The sequence below is a fragment of the Macrobrachium rosenbergii genome, chromosome 26 (genome assembly GCF_040412425.1).
Source record: "Macrobrachium rosenbergii isolate ZJJX-2024 chromosome 26, ASM4041242v1, whole genome shotgun sequence".
Classification (NCBI taxonomy): Eukaryota; Metazoa; Arthropoda; class Malacostraca; order Decapoda; family Palaemonidae; genus Macrobrachium; species Macrobrachium rosenbergii.
This window is the reverse complement of record NC_089766.1, coordinates 46029214-46047296: the sequence shown is the minus strand read 5'-3', so window position 1 is coordinate 46047296 and position 18083 is coordinate 46029214. Positions and strand designations below refer to the sequence as shown.

At 38.5% G+C, this 18083-nt stretch overlaps 1 protein-coding gene across 5 annotated transcripts in view; it reads left to right on the top strand.

Annotated features, from left to right (window-relative positions):
- The window catches only part of LOC136853155 (protein SSUH2 homolog), a 792844-nt gene that overhangs the window by 766748 nt on the left and 8013 nt on the right, over positions 1 to 18083 (top strand). For all 5 annotated transcript variants that reach the window (XR_010857373.1, XM_067128470.1, XM_067128469.1 and 2 more), the window contains 3 exons: positions 10120 to 10368; positions 15769 to 15968; positions 17287 to 17494. Coding sequence is in view for 4 of the 5 variants with exons in the window: in XM_067128470.1 (XP_066984571.1) it covers positions 10120 to 10368; positions 15769 to 15968; positions 17287 to 17494 (657 nt within the window). In the remaining variant the exon portion in view is untranslated. The remainder of the gene's footprint in view (positions 1 to 10119; positions 10369 to 15768; positions 15969 to 17286; positions 17495 to 18083) is intronic.

Genomic DNA, 18083 nt, shown 5'->3' with positions numbered 1-18083 from the left:
CAACTCCAGTCGTCATAGAAATATCAGTTGAGAGAGAACTTGAAATAATTAAGTAAATAGCGACTATTTAATACCTTTTTAATAAGTGGGGTCTCTTCTCTCTGTATTTCCCTTTACTTCCTCTTACTTCTTCCTAATGAACACAATATTTGGAAGCTTGAATCTCAGGTCAGTGGCCCCTTTGGTGGGCTTGTTCCATATGAATAGGTTTCATCCTAATGAACACCTTAATATTCTTTGGAAGCTTGAATTTCAAGGCAGTGGCCCCTTTGGTGGGCTTGTTCCATATGAATAGGGTTCATCTACTGAATAATAATAATAATAATAATAATAATAATAATAATAATAATAATAATAATAATAATAATATTCTTTGGAAGCTTGAATTTCAAGTCAATGGCCCCTTTGGTGGGCTTGTTCCATATGAATAGGGTTCATCTACTGAGTAGTAATAATAATAATAATAATAATAATAATAATAATAACTGGGTTGCTTTTTTACAACATTTAATGTGTGATTTGAAGCGATAAATCTCTTTTATTCAGCGCTGGTCTTTAGTTATTGCTTCTGTGTTCAGGCCTACTGATATCCCCTTTTTTTTTCATTGTGTCAATGCCCTTTGTCGTTGCGACGCCAGGGTAATATAGACCAAAACTTTATTTTTATTATTATTATTATTATTATTATTATTATTATTATTATTATTATTATTATTATTATTATTGAGAGTTGCTTTTTCACCTTTCGTATTTAGTCCTCTGGACCTGACTTCTGCAACCACCTAATGTCCCTTAGCTGGAAATTAATTTCATGCAATCTGTTTTTAATTATCATTTTTAATATTTTTGCTATTATCCTCAATATCAGTACTGCCATTACCATTATTATGAATAAACTGTTTTTACCACTACTCCAGCAACTGTTTGGATATTGTCAAATATCATTTTTATCATTCTATCTCGTATATCTAGATTCTGTGGATTGTTTTGTCTCTACTTTGTATTTTCCGGTATATGGTCCTGAGCTGAAATAAAGGATATTATTATTATTATTATTATTATTATTATTATTATTATTATTATTATTATTATTATTATCTTTAAGTCATCAAGCTTAAATCGCATAATTACCTCACGTCCAAACGAGAAGATGATATATTCTTGATGACACCTCTGAACAACCTTCCTTGTATATCCTGAATAATGCCTATTCGCTTTCCGCGCGGCTACCCCAATTCGCCTTCCACCCCTCCCGAAAACCTTCGAGGCCCACCCAAAGACCCATCCCATCCCCTTCTTCCCCCCCACAAAATCTTTGGCCCCGGGTCATTACCCAGGAACTCATCGAATTACCATATTTGACCATTAGGGAACAGAAACCATTTTGGGGACTGAAATTCTAAGCCCGTTCGCTGACATGGTCCTTCCCCTTCCTACCCCACCCCCTCCCAGTCCCACTCCTCCCCGGGGGGTCCTCGTAGAAGGTCACGGCTCTGAAACCGTACACCATCTCTTGATGTCTAAATTTAACCTCGGTCTCGCTCCTTCTGAAAATGCTAGCTGTTTACGACGGTCGTTTTAGGTATTCGCGTTCTTGGATTGACTTGTTTTTTGGGGAATGAACTGTAAATTATCGCTTTTTGCCTATTTATAGTTTTCCGTAGAAGGAAACTATTGTGCCGGCTTTGTCCGTCCGTCCGCACTTTTTCTGTCCGCCCTCAGATCTTAAGAACTACTGAGGCTAGAGGGCTGAAAATTGGTTTATTGATCATCCAACCTCCAGTCATCAAACATTCCAAATTGCAGCCTTCTAGCCTCAGTAGTTTTCATTTCATTTAAGGTTGAAGTTAGCCATAATCGTGCGTCTGGCAACGATATAAGCCAGGCCACCACCGTGCCGTGATTAAAGATTCATGGTCCGCGGCTCCATACAACATTATACCGAGACCACCGAAAGATAGATCTATTTCCGGTGGCCTTGATTATACGCTGTAAAGAAAACTCAATTGCGCTGAAGAAACTTGGGCGCATTTTTTACTTGTGTGGATTTTGCTAAGAACAATTATACGATATTTTGAATCTGGTTTCATTAATTACTTTTCCCATAAGATGTATATGCTCTATATTACATATTTTCATCGTTATTTGACTGCAAAGTCTATTTCCACCCGGGCAGTCAGTCGTACGAGCAGAAGTGAAATTCTGGCAGTAAGGTACATTACCTTTAATTTGAACGGTGCTTCAGACTGTGTTCCTTAGCTCGGAAGGTGCTTCAAACTATGTCCTCCGTGAGAAGGCTTTTGAATTTGCATAACTTCTCAAAGATTTCCTCTTTGAACTTTTTCTTAGATTTTTTTTTTTTTTTGCACTGATTATCAGCCTGGCTTGGAGTAACGTTCGTTTGTTTGTTTGTAATATTCTGTCTTATTTGAGTCTTGTTTTGTGTATTTATAACTTTTAATTTAATGGTGGAGTGGAGTGGAATACAGAATTTAGGCCAAAAGCCAAGCACTGGGACCAATGAGGTTATTCAACGCTGGAAAGGAAATTGACAGTAAAAGGTTTGAAAGATGTTAAGTTAAGTATACCTTAGTTTAACCAGACCACTGAGCTGATTAACAGCTCTCCTGGAGAGGGCTGGCCCGAAGGATTAGACTTATTTTACGCGGCTAAGAACCAATTGGTTACCTGGCAACGGGACCTACAGCTTACTGTGGAATCCGAACCACATTATAGAGGGAAATGAATTTCTAAGAAAATCTTTAGCAGTTGCACTATGAAATAATTGTTAGGAGAGGGTGGATAGCAAGGTGGAAGAAGGTTAATATGAATGGAGGTACAGTAAAAGGAACGAAGATGATTGCAGCTAGCGGACCAGTTGCTGGAAGTCCTGGAATCTGTTCCTCTAAGAAACAAGTTTCTTCGGCGCAGTCGAGTTTTCTGTACAGCGTATAATTCTGTACGAAACTCTCAGCCACGGCCTATGAAACTCTCATCCGCAGCCCATGAAACTTTCGCCCACGGCCTGGTGGTAAGCTGTGTTGTTGGCACCTATAGTGCTGCCAGACGCACGATCATGGCTAACTTTAACCTTAAATAAAACAAAAACTACTGCGGCTAGAGGGCTGCAATTTGATATGTTTGATGATTGGAAGGTGGATGATGAACATACCAATTTACAGCCCTCTAGCCTCAGCAGTTTTTAAGATCTGAGGGCGGACAGAAAAAGTGCGGACGGACAGACAAATAGATCTCAGTAGTTTTCTTTTACAGACAACTAAAAAAGAAAAAAATGCGAGAACAGACCGTGGGAAAGACTATGTTGAGAAGAAGGCCCGCCCACGCCCATTTTCTCTGCCAGGGAACGAACCAAGTAGAGAGAGAGAGAGAGAGAGAGAGAGAGAGAGAGAGAGAGAGAGAGATCGCAAGGAGGCATCAGCCTTTTGGAAATTTTGCCGACATGATGAGATAATTAGATCATTGCTGGCGCGCCGTGAATAGGAGATGTTGGCATTTTGGTCCCGAGACAAAAAGCTAGCGCCGTAATAGAGAGAGAGAGAGAGAGAGAGAGAGAGAGAGAGAGAGAGAGAGAGAGAGAGAGAATACTCCAGTGGTAAGACTAGGATAAGGAAGTCAGGGTTGAAGAAGAAGAAGAAGAAGAAGAAGAGAGAGAGAGAGAGAGAGAAACCAGTGCAAGGAGAGAGAAAAAAAAAGAAAAGTCAGGCAAAGTGAAACTGAAAGTTGATATTCAGAGCATGAAAATTTATAGAGAGAGAGAGAGAGAGAAACTATATTTTTTCCTCCATCTTAGGAAGGTTCCTTATTGCTGGATGGAACACTTCGAAACAGAAGTCTCTCTTTCTTTTAAATGGGTACAGTAGCACTGTTAATACGCTCAGTTCCAGAGGTCCTTTATTCCTCCTCACACCGCTGGACTGTGGAACAGCCTCCCTTCTGAGGACGTCGTCCAGTTGGAACCTCTTCTTCTTCAGAAGTTCAAGCGAAGGTGCAATGCATTACTACCCTAATACTATTCTTCTTGTTGCATTTTAATACATTCTTTTCTATTTATCTATTTATTTTTTCTTTTTTTCTTTTTAATAAGTGGGATCTCTTCTTTCTGTATTTCCCTTTACTTCCTCTTACTTCTTCCTAACGAGCAACTTTGTCTTTGGAAGCTTGAATTTCAAGTCAGTGGCCCCTTTGGTGGGCTTGTTCCATATGAATAGGTTTCATCTACTGAATAATAATAATAATAATAATAATAATAATAATAATAATAATAATAATAATAATAATAATAATAATTGTTCCATATAAATTTTAATTGAACTAATAATCGATTCATCTCCGCATATCTCAACATCTCGGTATTCAGACATTCGTAAACCTAAGTCATTGGGATTCAGTAAGATTCCGTTTGTGCGGTTCTTTTACGCTTCTCTCTCTCTCTCTCTCTCTCTCTCTCTCTCTCTCTCTCTCTCTCTCTCTCTCTCTCTCTCTTCGCTCGCCATCACCACCTTCCGGTCCTTTAATCTTCGGCGGCTTCTTGATTTTCGTTGCACTCGGAAATCGATTCCTCTTCTCATCCCACACCACCCCGACGCTCATTTGTTTTCCCTTTCATCTTCAATCAGGTCATCAGACACGAGAGACAATCCCTGTGTGCGTGTGTGTGTGTGTGTGTGTCTCCTCCGGTTCGGTTCAACTGCTTCTCCCCGTCTGAGATCCTGCTGACATCGACAGAAAGTTTGATGGTTGTATTAAAACCCATTAATAGTTTACCGCCATCTTTGCTATTCTTCGCCCTGCTCCCCCCCACTTCCTTTTCCAAGCCTCCTCCTCCTCCTCCTCCTCCTCCTCCTCCTCCTCCTCCTCATTCTCTTCTTCCCCCGCCATCCATCCTTCGCTAGGACTTTGGAAAGAGGTCGGGAGTCAGCCTCCAATATGTGTCTTGTAATTGTCGATGGCGGAAACTTTCATTCTCTCTCTCTCTCTCTCTCTCTCTCTCTCTCTCTCTCTCTCTCTCTCTCGTTTGGAAGTCAGACTGCAATTCGAAGATGATTCTCTGTGCGTGGGAAGAGCGTTTTAAATTAAGCGGGATTGGTAGAGGTCAGAAGTGCGTATTCTTAATCCAGAGCAAGGGGGCTGTTTCAGAGACAAATCCCGCCTCCTCCTCCTCCTCCTCCTCCTCCTCCTCCTCCTCCTCCTCCTCCTCCACCCTCTTGGTGGGATATTTCCTAAAGCATTTTGATGATGTTGGTTTTTTTAAGTTGTCTGTAAAAAGAAAACTATTATGGAGATGGCCAGTTATAGTCTGTCCGTCAAGCAGTTTTTCTGTCCGCCCTCAGATCTTAAAAACTGCAGAGGCTAGAGGGCTGTAAATTGGTATGTTGATCATCCACCCTCCACTCATCAAACATATCAAATTGCAGCCCTCTAGCCTCAGTAGTTTTTATTTTATTTAAGATTAAAGTTAGCCATAATCGTGCGTCTGGCAACGAAATAGGCCAGACTGCCACTGGGCCGTAATTAAAGTTCCATACAGCATTATACAGAGACTACCGACAGATAGATCTATTTTCGGTGGCCTTGATTATACGATGTACAGAAAACTCCCACATCGTTTCCACCTCCTTATTCCTCGTACTCTGCGCCCAGATCAAATTATCATCCTTAAAACCCGAGTTTGACCTACGCCGCTGGCTCTTCAATAATTTAGATAATCAATAACTACATAATGCAGGCTGTCACTCCCACCTTGTCACCTGCAGGCCGGTCTTCCTCTCAGGCCACAGAGAGAGAGAGAGAGAGAGAGAGAGAGAGAGAGAGAGAGAGAGAGAGAGAGAGACACTTGAAATGCCTGTGGCAGTTAAGAATGAATTCACCTTTTCGATGTTTAAGCTTTGGGTACAATGTTTGGAAGAGTGTGGTTCATGATTTACAGTAATATCTTTGGCCATGAAGACTGGAAAATCCTTCTGGGTACCTTTCTATGTAGTTTCTGTCTAGGTTTTTTCATATTCACCCTTTCTGTGCAGTTTCTGTCTAGGTGATCCATTCTTCTGAGAGCTGCTTCCAGTATTACTCGCTGAGACGTATTGTTTATCGAATCGCCTTTGTGTAATTACAGATTTTTTATACATTTCTCGATCCCGGTTAAATTTGATTTCCTTTCCACTTATCTCTTTGGTCCTAACCCCAACTCCCCCGCCCCCACTCCAACCTTAATTTAACACCCCCTCCTCCTCTCACGGTGGGGGTGGGGGGGGGACTCCGGTTGATCGAATTCCAGAGCAACACGAAGCCAAGGCATCTTAAGAATCGACCTAATCTGACTCAGTTTCGCCCGAGCTCATTTTACTCCTGTCTTTGAAGTTCGTTAAACGTACTGTCTGTATTATTATTATTATTATTATTATTATTATTATTATTATTATTATTATTATTATTATTATTATTATTATTCAGTGGATGAAACCTATTCGTATGGAACAAGCCCACCAAAGGGGCCACTGACTTGAAATTCTAGGTTCCAAAGATTATTATTATTATTATTATTATTATTATTATTATTATTATTATTATTATTATTATTATTATTATTATTATTCAGCAGATGAAACCTATTCATATGGAACAAGCCCACCAAAGGGGCCACTGACTTGAAATTCAAGAAGCTTCCAAAGACTATTAAGGTCACTAAAAAAAAGTAAACCAATAAATTAAAAATCAGATAAAAAATGTATCAAAATGCAAGAAGAACAGTATTAGGGTAGCAATGCATCGCATGTAAACTCGTTCCGGACAAGTCCCGACTCAAGCGTCCTAATTGGACGGTTAAACTGGGGGCTTCAAATAATTAGGCGCCATTCAAACTGCCGCCAAAGAACGCGAATGGTTTCCTCCGTCTAATCACGATGAATGAAGTTGTACTACGACTCGGGGGGGGGGGAAATAAATAAAAAACCGCGGTATTCAAAGTTCCTTATCCGGAACAGTCGCGTAGTTCGCGGCTCCCAAGTAACGCGGAATTTGAAAGTATAATTCGAAGGTATTACACGAACTTATTTTTTTTGTCCAAGTCAGCTAACAACATCAAAATACTGTAATTTCAGCTCTCGGGGAAACTTGTTTAGGTGGGAATGGGATGGAATATAGAGAGTTTAGGCCAAAGGCCAAGAAGCGCTGGGACCTGTGAGGGCATTCAGCGCTGAAGCGGAAATTGACAGTAAGAAGGTTTGAAAGGCGTAACAGGAGGAAACCCTTTTGCAATTGCACAATGAACCAATCGTTAGGAGAGGGTTGAGGAAAGTCGGATAGAAGAAAGGAAATATGAACGGAGGTACAGTAAAAAGAATGAAAGGGGTTGTAGCAGCTAGGTGCCTAAGGAAGGCACGCTGCAAAGACCCTTCAGTAATGCCTACAGTGCACCACGTGAGGTGCACTGACGGCACTAACCCTCCCTACAGCTAGGATAAAAACAAATGCTCTTCACAGTTCTTCAAGAGGAACTGTTTGTTTTCAAAGTTGCCAAAATAGCGGAATGCTATTGCCTTACTTTTATTTCTTCCTAATGAACGTCTTAATATTCTTTGGAAGCTTCTAGGATTTCAAGCCAGTGGCCCCTTTGGTGGGCTGGTTCCATATGAATAGGGTTCATCTTCTGAATAATAATAATAATAATAATAATAATTCAAGCCAATGGCCCCTTTGGTGGACTTGTTTCATATGAATAGGTTTCATCTTCTGCATAACAATAATAATAATAATAATAATAATTATAATAATAATAATAATAATAATAATAGTTAAGAAAAAAAAGTCCAGTTCTCCTCTCTTTTTCTTGAATTGTCATTAAGTAGTGCTACTTTCTACACGTCCCCTACTCCGAGGTGCTAGTACTAAACATGGCGGAAGCTCCTTGTGGCCCCATGTTTAGTACTAGCCCCTCGGGGATCAAAGATATCGTTTCTTAATATAATTTATCGACCACACAATGTAGAAATGGGTGTACATAATACTTTGATATCCGAGGGGGGCTAGTACTAAACAAGGCGTCCGAAAGAGCTTCCATCATGTTAAGTACTAGCACCTCGGAGTAGATGACGCTTAGAAAACAAGCCAATGTAGCACCAGCTTTTTTTTATAGAAACAAACTCGGAGTTAAGATGCATTTCTCACTCCCCAAAGTGACGGCCATTTTGTTTTTTGGCAAATGCACATCTCTCGTTCATTTTCATTCTCGATTCTCCAGCTTCTCTCCACAACCCCCGTCCTCCTCCCCCCTCCCCCCCTCAAAACCCCTTGAGGATTTGGCTTTTCTCGAGGCGGAAGGAACCACTCGCCAGGTGACACTTCTCTGCAGAAATTCTTTTGTGGGTTTTTCGCTGTTTGCAATAACAGGTGGTCGAGATCCTTCCTGGGTGTCTTCAGATTCGACTGGAATTCGGTGACTTGAGTAAAATACTTTATTTTATTATTATTATTATTATTATTATTATTATTATTATTATTATTATTATTATTAGGACGAGTTGTTATGAGTTTTGTTTGTTAAAAGTCTCTCTCTCTCTCTCTCTCTCTCTCTCTCTCTCTCTCTCTCTCTCTCTCTCTCTCTCTCTCTCTCTCTCTCTCTCTACTTCTGTCTCCGTCAGGTCCCTTGGGACCTGTAGGGAAGGATGTCTTCTTCCGCCCTTCGACAGGTCCGTAGATTTAGTGTGCATACGTAAGTGAGGAGGGAGAGAGAGAGAGAGAGAGAGAGAGAGAGAGAGAGAGAGAGAGAGAGAGAGAGAGAGAGAGAGAGAGAGAGAGAGAGAGAGAGGTCGTTTTCCGTAACAAATTGTTCTTAAAACAGGTCTGTGAAGTTTTCGTTGCGTTAGCTTTGTATGATTTTGATCATAGGTTTGTGTTTGTGTGTGTGTGTGTGTGTGTGTGTGTGTGAGTACAGCTATGTTAGTTCACAATTTTTTACATATAAGAAACACATTACCCTTGCGATCACTTTTTATTTTTCTGTAAAAGAAGACTATTGTGCCCGCTTTGTCTGTCCGTCCGCACTTTTTCTGTCCGCCCTCAGGTCTTACAAACTACTGAGGAGGCTAGAGGGCTGCAAATTGGTATGTTGATCATCCACCCTCCAGTCATCAAACATACCAAATTGCAGCCCTCTAGCCTCAGCAGTTTTTATTTTCTTGAAGGTTAAAGTTAGCCTTACTCATGCGTCTGGTAACGATATAGGGCCGTCCGTTTTAAATTTTCATGGGCCGCGGCTTACAGTACCGAGACCACCTAAAGATAGATCTGTTTTCGGTGGCCTTGATTATACGCTGTGCAGAAAACTCGATTGCGCCGAAGTAACTTCGACGCATTTTGTAATTGTTTACTTCCATTTCCAAAATCAGGCCTTTCATATCCAGATAGGACATGTCCCATAGCACTTATGATACTGTGTATTGTGGCTTGTCTCTGCTCATTCTTTTTCATAATAAAGACAATTCTTTTGCACAAGTCTATAAAGATGTCTCTGTTCATACGATGAGACGCTGCAACATATTTTGGATAAATATAATTTTTGAATGTGAGATGTGATTGTTATTTTTACGCTGAGAATTGGCATTGATTACTGATAACTGAATACCAGTTTATTGTTGATATATAACTATTAGTATTGATTATTGTTTTAAATACTGATTCACAGCAATAATGCTTTGTGTTAGTATATCCTTTATATTGTCAAAATTTACCAGTTTGTTGTTGATATATCTATCAGTATTGATTATTGTTTTGAATACTGATTCAAAGCAATAATGATTTTACATTGTAATGATTTACCAGTCTGTTGATGTATCAACTGTATAAGTATTTATAATTGAATACCAGTTTATTGTTGATATATTTATTAGTATTGATCATTATTTTGAATACTGAATCGCAGCAATAACAATTTTACATTGGCATATCCTTTCAATCGTCAAAATTACGAAAAAATATCAAAAGGGCAGAGCGAGAACGTAAACATTGAGTGACGTCACTGTCTTTAATCGTACCCATTGACTAAAATTATCGTTCTTTCCTCCCGTAATCTAATAATCTTCTTTCTTCTTCTTCTATTTCCAGTACGAGCTGCAGACATTTACCGAAAAGCGCGAGACTTCTTGGGCCTTCACGCCCTACGGCGGGGGCGACGTCGACGGACCTTCCAACGGCCCCGCCCCCCTACCCTGGGACGTGGAGGCGCGCCCCACCCACATGTTCCACGACGAGGTGAAGGTCGTGCAGGTGCCCCACACGGCTTCGGTCAAGGAGTGCCACCGGTGTAAGGGCACGGGGTCGCTGCAGTGCTCCGAGTGCCATGGCAAAGGATGGGTGATTATTATTATTATTATTATTATTATTATTATTATTATTTTGTGACGGCTCTTTCGTCCCAAAGCAACTATAGTTTTCGTGTCCGTCGATTCTTTCCAATAAATGATGTATTTACAAATTTCTTTCAGTCATGGCTATAATTTCTACAGGATTTAGATATTAATTCAGTTCCGTTTTCGCGTAAATATTATTATAAAAATAATTTAATTACTAAAATTACTTACGGTGAAAGAAGAAGAAGAAGCACCACCGAGTTCGACTTTTTAGTCCCATTTTAACTATATAGTTTATGTTACTGATTCTGTAAGATAAATTTTTTATTTAGCTAAATTTCTACAGAATGTAGATATTAATTCAGTTCCGTTTTCGCGTAAATATTATTATAAAAATAATTTAATTACTAAAAATGAAGAAGAAAGAAGAAGAAGCAGCAGCACCGAGTTCGACTTTTTAGTCCCAAATTAACTATATATAGTTTATGTTACCGATTCTTCACGACAAGTTATTTATTTATTTAGTTAAATTTCTATAGAATTTATATAATAATTCAGTTCCGTTTTCGAGTAAATATTATATAAAAAAGTAATTTAATTACTAAATTTACCTACGGTGAAAGAAGCACCACCGAGTTCGACTATTTAGTCCCAAATTAACTATTATGTTATCGATTCTTTACGATAAATTATTTATTTAGCTAAATTTCTAATGAATGTAGATAATAATTCAATTGCGTTTCCACGGAAATATTATATAAAAGTAATTTAATTAATAAAATTACCAACGGCGAAAGACGACCCACCGGCTTCGACTTGTCCCAAATTTTTCAATATGTCTGATTTCCTTCCCGATTCTTCACGACAACTTATTTATTTATTTAAATTTCTGCAGAATTTAGATATTTTTATTGTTTGGAATTTAAATATATAAAATTTTAAATATAAAACAGTAATTATTAATGAAGTCTAATATAAATAGGCTCTGCCTAAGGTGAAAGAAGCACCATTTTGAGTTCTCGATTATTTAGCCCCAAATTAATTATGAGGCCTATTTAGTCCTCTTTATATTATAATTAGGCCCATTTTGCCCATTAGATATAATGAATGCCTAGATAATAATTCAAGGGTTATTTCCACGTAAATATTATATAAAATAATTTAATTAATAAAATAACCATCTGAAAGCAAGACCCACAGGGTTTTAGGAGCTAATAGACCTATGCATTGAGGCCACATGTTTTCAATATGTCTGATCCTTCCTTCCCCTGGGGGTAACTTTACCGTCATCTTTCCTCTGTGATTTTTAGGGCTAATTTAGGCCTTGCATCGACTCCCAGTATTTTTATTGTTTGAAATTTAAAAAGCAAAATATTACCATCATCAAAACAGACCTAATTATTAACCTATAATTTGGGGCAGCATTCCTGAAATGGGCTCTGCGAAGGGAAAAGGCGTAACCTACCCTGGTCGAAAACCTCAATTGGTATTTATCGCCCTCCAGATAAATAAAGTTTTACCCGGGCCGATTTTCCTGGTTTCGTCGTGATTTTAAAGTTTGCGACTTTCATTTTTGGTCAATTTTTATATAATGTTATGCCTCTGCCTGTATTAGCCCCACAGGGTTATTAGAGGGGTAATAGTTATGGCCTGTATGCATCGGCCAATTCCCCTCACATGGCCTTTATCCCCATAGGAGGCCTATACTAGCCTAAAAGACTGAATGTCATTAAAACGACTTAAGTCGGATCTTAACTTTAAAAAAATGTTTAAAAATAAAAATAAAAAGGGATGAAAGCCTTACCCTCAATCCTGTGGTTGGCTTACTTATTTAATTGAGGGAGCTGAGAAATTAGTACCCAGCCTAACATCGCAGGGGTTTTAGGGGCAAATAATTAGGCCTATGCATCGACTCCCACAGGGTTTTTATGGGAAATGGATTGTAGCCCTAATAGCACCATCAGTCACATAACCAGGTTTTTGCCTTTACTTACCTTGTAGCCCTAATTTGGGGCAGATTTTCGACCTTAACTTCGGGTTTTTGCCCCTTGAGCGGTTGTACCTAACCTTTTCGCAATTAACTAGGGTTTTTGCCTTTGCAACTAAACTAAAGTTTTACCCGGGCCGATTTTCCTGTTTTTGCCTTTACTGATTTTAAAGCCCCAACTTTCATTTTTGGCCTTAACTTTTTTACTTATGGTTTTTGCCTTTACCTGGTTGTAGCCCCCACTACATAGGCCTATTTTAGCGCCTTAACATAGGTTTTTGCCTTACTTAGGAATTGTAGCCCTAACATAGGATTTTATCGCCTTAACATAGGGTTTTGCCTTTACTTGGAGCCTAAAAGACTGAATTTTCGCGACTTAAGTCGGGTTTTTGCCTTTAAAAAATGTTTAAAAATAAAAATAAAAGGGATGAACTTCGGGTTTTTCAATTACTGTGGTGTGGCTTAACTTATTTAATTAACTGGGTTTTGCTTTAGAAATTGTACCCAACCTAACATTTTCGCCTTAACTTCGGGTTTTTGCCTTTACTTCGGATTGTAGCCCTAACTTCGGATTTTCGCCTTAACTTCGGGTTTTTGCCTTTACTTCGGATTGTAGCCCTAACTTCGGATTTTCGCCTTAACTTCGGATTTTTGCCTTAACTTCAGATCTTCGCCTCAACTTCGGGACCGCTTTAACTTCAGATTTTCGCCTAAATTTTGGATTTTCACCTTAAATTTCAGATTTTTGCCTTAATTTTGGTTTTTTGCCTTAACTTTAGATTTTTACCTTAATTTTGGGACTGCTTGAACTTCAGATTTTTGCCTAAATTTTGGATTTTCACCTTAAACTTCAGGACTGCCTGAACTTCAGATTTTTGCCTTAATTTTGGGACCGCTTTAACTTCAGATTTTTGCCTAAACTTTGGATTTTCGCCTTAAACTTCAGGACTGCCTTAACTTCGGATTTTTGCCTTAACTTCAGGACTGCTTTAACCTCAGATTTTCGCCAAAACTTTGGATTTTCGCCATAAACTTCAGGACCACCTTAACTTCAGATTTTCACCTTAAGTCGGAAACAAATTTTTTATTAATACTTTTGAAAGGCGTCGTAAGATCGGATCAACTTATGTTGAGACCACTCAAGGACTGCCTATGCACGTAGTATATAATGTTTTCTTATTTTGTGCCTTTTGCGATCAGTATGTAGAAAAATGGTGAATGTTGTATTATACAGGCCTGGGCTAAGATTGTAACAAAGTATTGTACTTGTCTAAATATAATGATTTACAATTGTTGGTGACAAACTTAAAAAATAGCTCTGTCTTAATATAATGATTTACAATTGTTGGTGACAAACTTAGAAAGTAGCTATGTCTTAATGATTTACAATTGTTGGTGACAAACTTAAAAAGTAGCCACATCAGAAATACATAATTAGCGTCCTATGCGAGTGCTTCCAGAGGTGATTATGGAAATTTCAGAGCAGGTTTTCTGTCGACCTTTGCGTCTGCTGCGATGAATAAGGTTAATATTAGATTGAGGACACTTTGTACCACAGTAGGCTAACTATGTATCACCGACTAACTGCAAGTTGGAAACTTTACAAACGGAAACCCCACCTGTCTGACACATTATCTTTCATCGTAGGAGACTCATGTATTGAAGTATGGAATTTGTGGATCATTTTTAGGTCTAGTAAGGGAGAAAGCTTTGGCCTACCTCCTAACTCACTGTATCTTTAGCATGGAGAAACTGATGGATTAAGTTGAAAAAAACAACAATAATTCAAAGAGGCCTAATGTAGGAATATGTATTGTGAATATATTATGTACAAATGCCATTATTTAATACAGTAGATTCAAATACAGTATTATAGTTCGAAGGGAAAATATCAGGAAAAACCTAAACCACATGCATCTCCATCAAACAAAATGCAGTATCTCCCATAGAGGCTCGCCGTCAGTAACATAGATATTGTGACGCCAGTTTTAATAGACATAATTCCATAGAGGCCACACCAAAAGTAACTGGGGAATAAGGGAAAGAGAATCACGGGGTTATATAGCTCATAATGTAAGGTACAGAGAAATGCTGTGCAATAAACAGTGGACCCCCACCTATTCATCGATTTCTCTGTGGAATTTATATACACATTATTCGCAGAAAATTCACCTATTCGTGGGATTTTCCATAGAGAAATATTCACAAATTACTGTATTTTCATATCATTTTCATGACTAAATGCACTTTTTGTGATAAAACTATTAATATATTCAGGTATAAGCAGTTTTAGTTTTGGTGTTTTGAACTTTCAAAATAGGTAGTTACAAGCATTTTTAGAGGGGTTTTAGGTATTCGCAAATTTGAGCTGTTCATGGGAGGCAGTGGTACGCATCCCCCGCGAATACCAGGGATCAACTGTAGCTCAGAACATAACTGGAATTCATGACTGTGGCTATCAGTCACTATTCAGAGGTACCTTTAATTGTCAGTATCATCAGGGTACCTTTATGCAAGGTTAAAGAAGTGACTCTTTGTACTATTTGTTTGAGGAACCCCAAGGACAACAAATGACCACATATTTCTGGTGGACTGTGTCCTGTGCATTAGTAATTAAAAACACAAAAGAATCAACAGAGGTTAAATAATCATTTTAGTCAAGTCTGCTCAAGATGTTACGTTGATCTTCCGAACATGAATGATGGAGCATTTCAAAAGTATCATTTTGATGGCTTGGGGATATGCGAGGTGAAAATTGGAGTAAAGTATGAAAAATAAACAGATTGCAGAGATCAAATGGAGCAGGTGAAAAGTAAAAGGTTGGAAGCAGTGTAGCCAGGGGTTAAATGATGTTACAGAGAACTCTTAATACTGGATCTTTGGTGCTGTTTGTAATCCCACTTTAAGTGGTACCTTTTCTCCAAATTGTTCATAAGTTGGTTACTGTAGTCTTCACACCTACAGTATTTAAGTACAGTATGATATAAAGTACTGTACGTTTTTTCATCCTAAAACACAATGCACTGTACTGTACATACAGTACTGTATTGTACAGAGTACTTTATTAAAATGAATGAAACTTAAAACTTGAACTTCTGGTGGGAAAGGGGACCGCTCTGACCACATTTTTAATTTGCGATCCTGGTCGGTTGTATCTCTGACTGTTCATAAGTAGGGTGTGTCTGTAGTTGTGATCTTATGCATGGTTAATGAATGGCCAGTAATCTCTAAAAGCATTGAGGATATTTATAATTACCACTTAACTATACCTTCAGGATAGTTTTGTTAGCTGACGTCATGCTGCGAAAGCATTTACCTTGTAAACGTAAGCCCTTCTGGTAGCCATATTTTAATGCAGTGTACTGTAATGTGATCTTGAATGTCCACCGCCATCTAACCCTACATATTTTTCAACAGACCCGCTGTTTGACGTGTCACGGAGACGGGTGGTATACCGATTCCTCAGGATACAAAGATCGCTGTTTCTACTGCCAGTCCTCTACTCATGGGCACGGTCGCCAAGACTGTCTTAAGTGCAATGCCAAGGGACGTGTTGCATGCCCTCCTTGTGACAGCTACGGTCAGATACGATGTTTTATCCGTCTGACTATTACATGGTAAGTCGGCGTGCTTGTTCAGTATATGGCTATGGTTATTTGTAGTGGTATTTGGTTAGAACTAGAAAAAGTCACAATCTACAGGTAAATGATTGTGGTTTTGTCATGTTTTTTAAGTTTATACGGTATTCAGTTGTAGGATTTATTGAAAGTTTTCAGTAATAGAAGGAGATAAGGTTGTAGGTCTCTCTCTCTATATATATATACACATATTCACACACAGAAAAACACACACACACACAACCCCTTCATCAGTTTTAGTACAGAGATGATTTGGCTGATTGTGTGTATATAGTGATCTTGGGAAATAATCACAGCCTCAACACGCTTGGCCCAACTACGTGCTGGACTAGGAATAGACACGGGTGTTGAGCAACCAGTCTTACAGGTTTGCTAAGGTGTGACACCTCTGCTCTTCCTTTTCACGAGGGGTAACAGGGTACCCGATGTTAAGAGCCGTACAGACACCACCCTACTTGAACGAGTTAGGTTCTGAACGACCATATGTATGTTGAATTGTTTGTCAGTTGGTTACTATACTCTTCATGACTATTTAAGTACAATATGATATCAAATCAATACAGTACTGTACATTTTTTCATCCTAAAACACAACACTGTAATATACAGTATTTTATGTACAGAATAGGTGCGCAAAACAAAATTTGAACTTATGGGTGGCAAAGGGGCGCTCTGTGAACATAATTTTAACTTGCGATCCTGTTTGTTTATATATCTGAATGTTTGTAAGTTGAATGTTCTTAAGTAGGGTGGTGTCTGTATGTATATTTCTTCATAAAGGCAATTTATGATCAGTTGCGTGTGATTTTGGTGAATCTTTGGCACCTTAAAAATGCATGATTTTGATGCTTGTTGCTCTGAATGGAGTTGCATCTAAGTTAGGTGGTAAGGTGGTTTGGAAGAAAGTCAGGTATTGGAAGACAGTAACAAATGACAAGTTTTTAAGAGTTGTAATCATTAATTCACTGTGATAATTTTGTTAATAGTAAAAATATAGGTGTTTTCAGAGTATCCTGCCAAATGTTTAAATTTGCTGTAAATGAAGGAAGTGAATTTGGGTGTATTCCAAAACTGAACCCTTGTTTTTCATCCTAAATTGTATGAAAATTGGCCCCAGTGCTTGGCTTTTGGCCTAAATTCTATATTCAATTCAATTCAATATGGGTATGTTTCAGTTGTTAACCTGTAATTCATAAAGACAGCCATATTTGTGATTTGTTTTGTCTTGAGAATTTAATTACAAAGTAAAATCTTGAGCGAGAAACTTGTGAATTTCAATCTCTTTCCCTTTTCGACAGGAAAGTAAACACTTCCGAACACATTGTGAGGAAGGGTGGTTTACCTGAAGAGTTGGTGAAGGAAGTTTCAGGTCAGGTGGCCTTTGAAGAGGAAGGACCTCGCATCTACCCTCTTACACAATTCCCTGACAACACTATTAATTTAGCCTCTGCACAGCTTGTCAACAATCACAAGAATAAATTTGTTGACGAGAGGATTTACTGCCAGGTGAGGTTTATTCGTTCTCAACTCTCTTTTAATTGAAGTTCAGGGGCAGAAATGCAATGCATAACTGCCCTAATACTATTCTTCTTTGTATTTTGATACATTTTTATCTATTTATTAGTTTTTTTTTTTTAACAATTGGTATGTCGCTCTGTATTTCCTTTACTTCCTCTTACTTCTTCCTAATGAACACCTTAATATTCTTTGGAAGGTTGAGTTTCAAGTCAGTGGCCCCTTTGGTAGGCTTGTTCCGTATGAATAGGTTTCATCTTCTGCATAATATATAATAATAATAATACAGGCAGTCCCCAGTTTACGACGGGTCCAAGTTACGACATTCCGAGGTTACGACGCTTTTCAAATATATTCATCAGAAATTATTTCCCGGTTTACGAGGCATGTTCCGGGGTTACGACGCGTCGTACACCGATCTGACGGAAGAAATATGGCTCCAAAACGGCAGAATAATCATAATTTGGAGGTTTTTTTTCATGAAAAACTCAATAAAAATGCAGTTTACATAGTTTTCAATGCACCCAAAGCATTAAAAGCAAGGTTTTCTTATGATTTTTGGCGATTTTCGACGATTTTT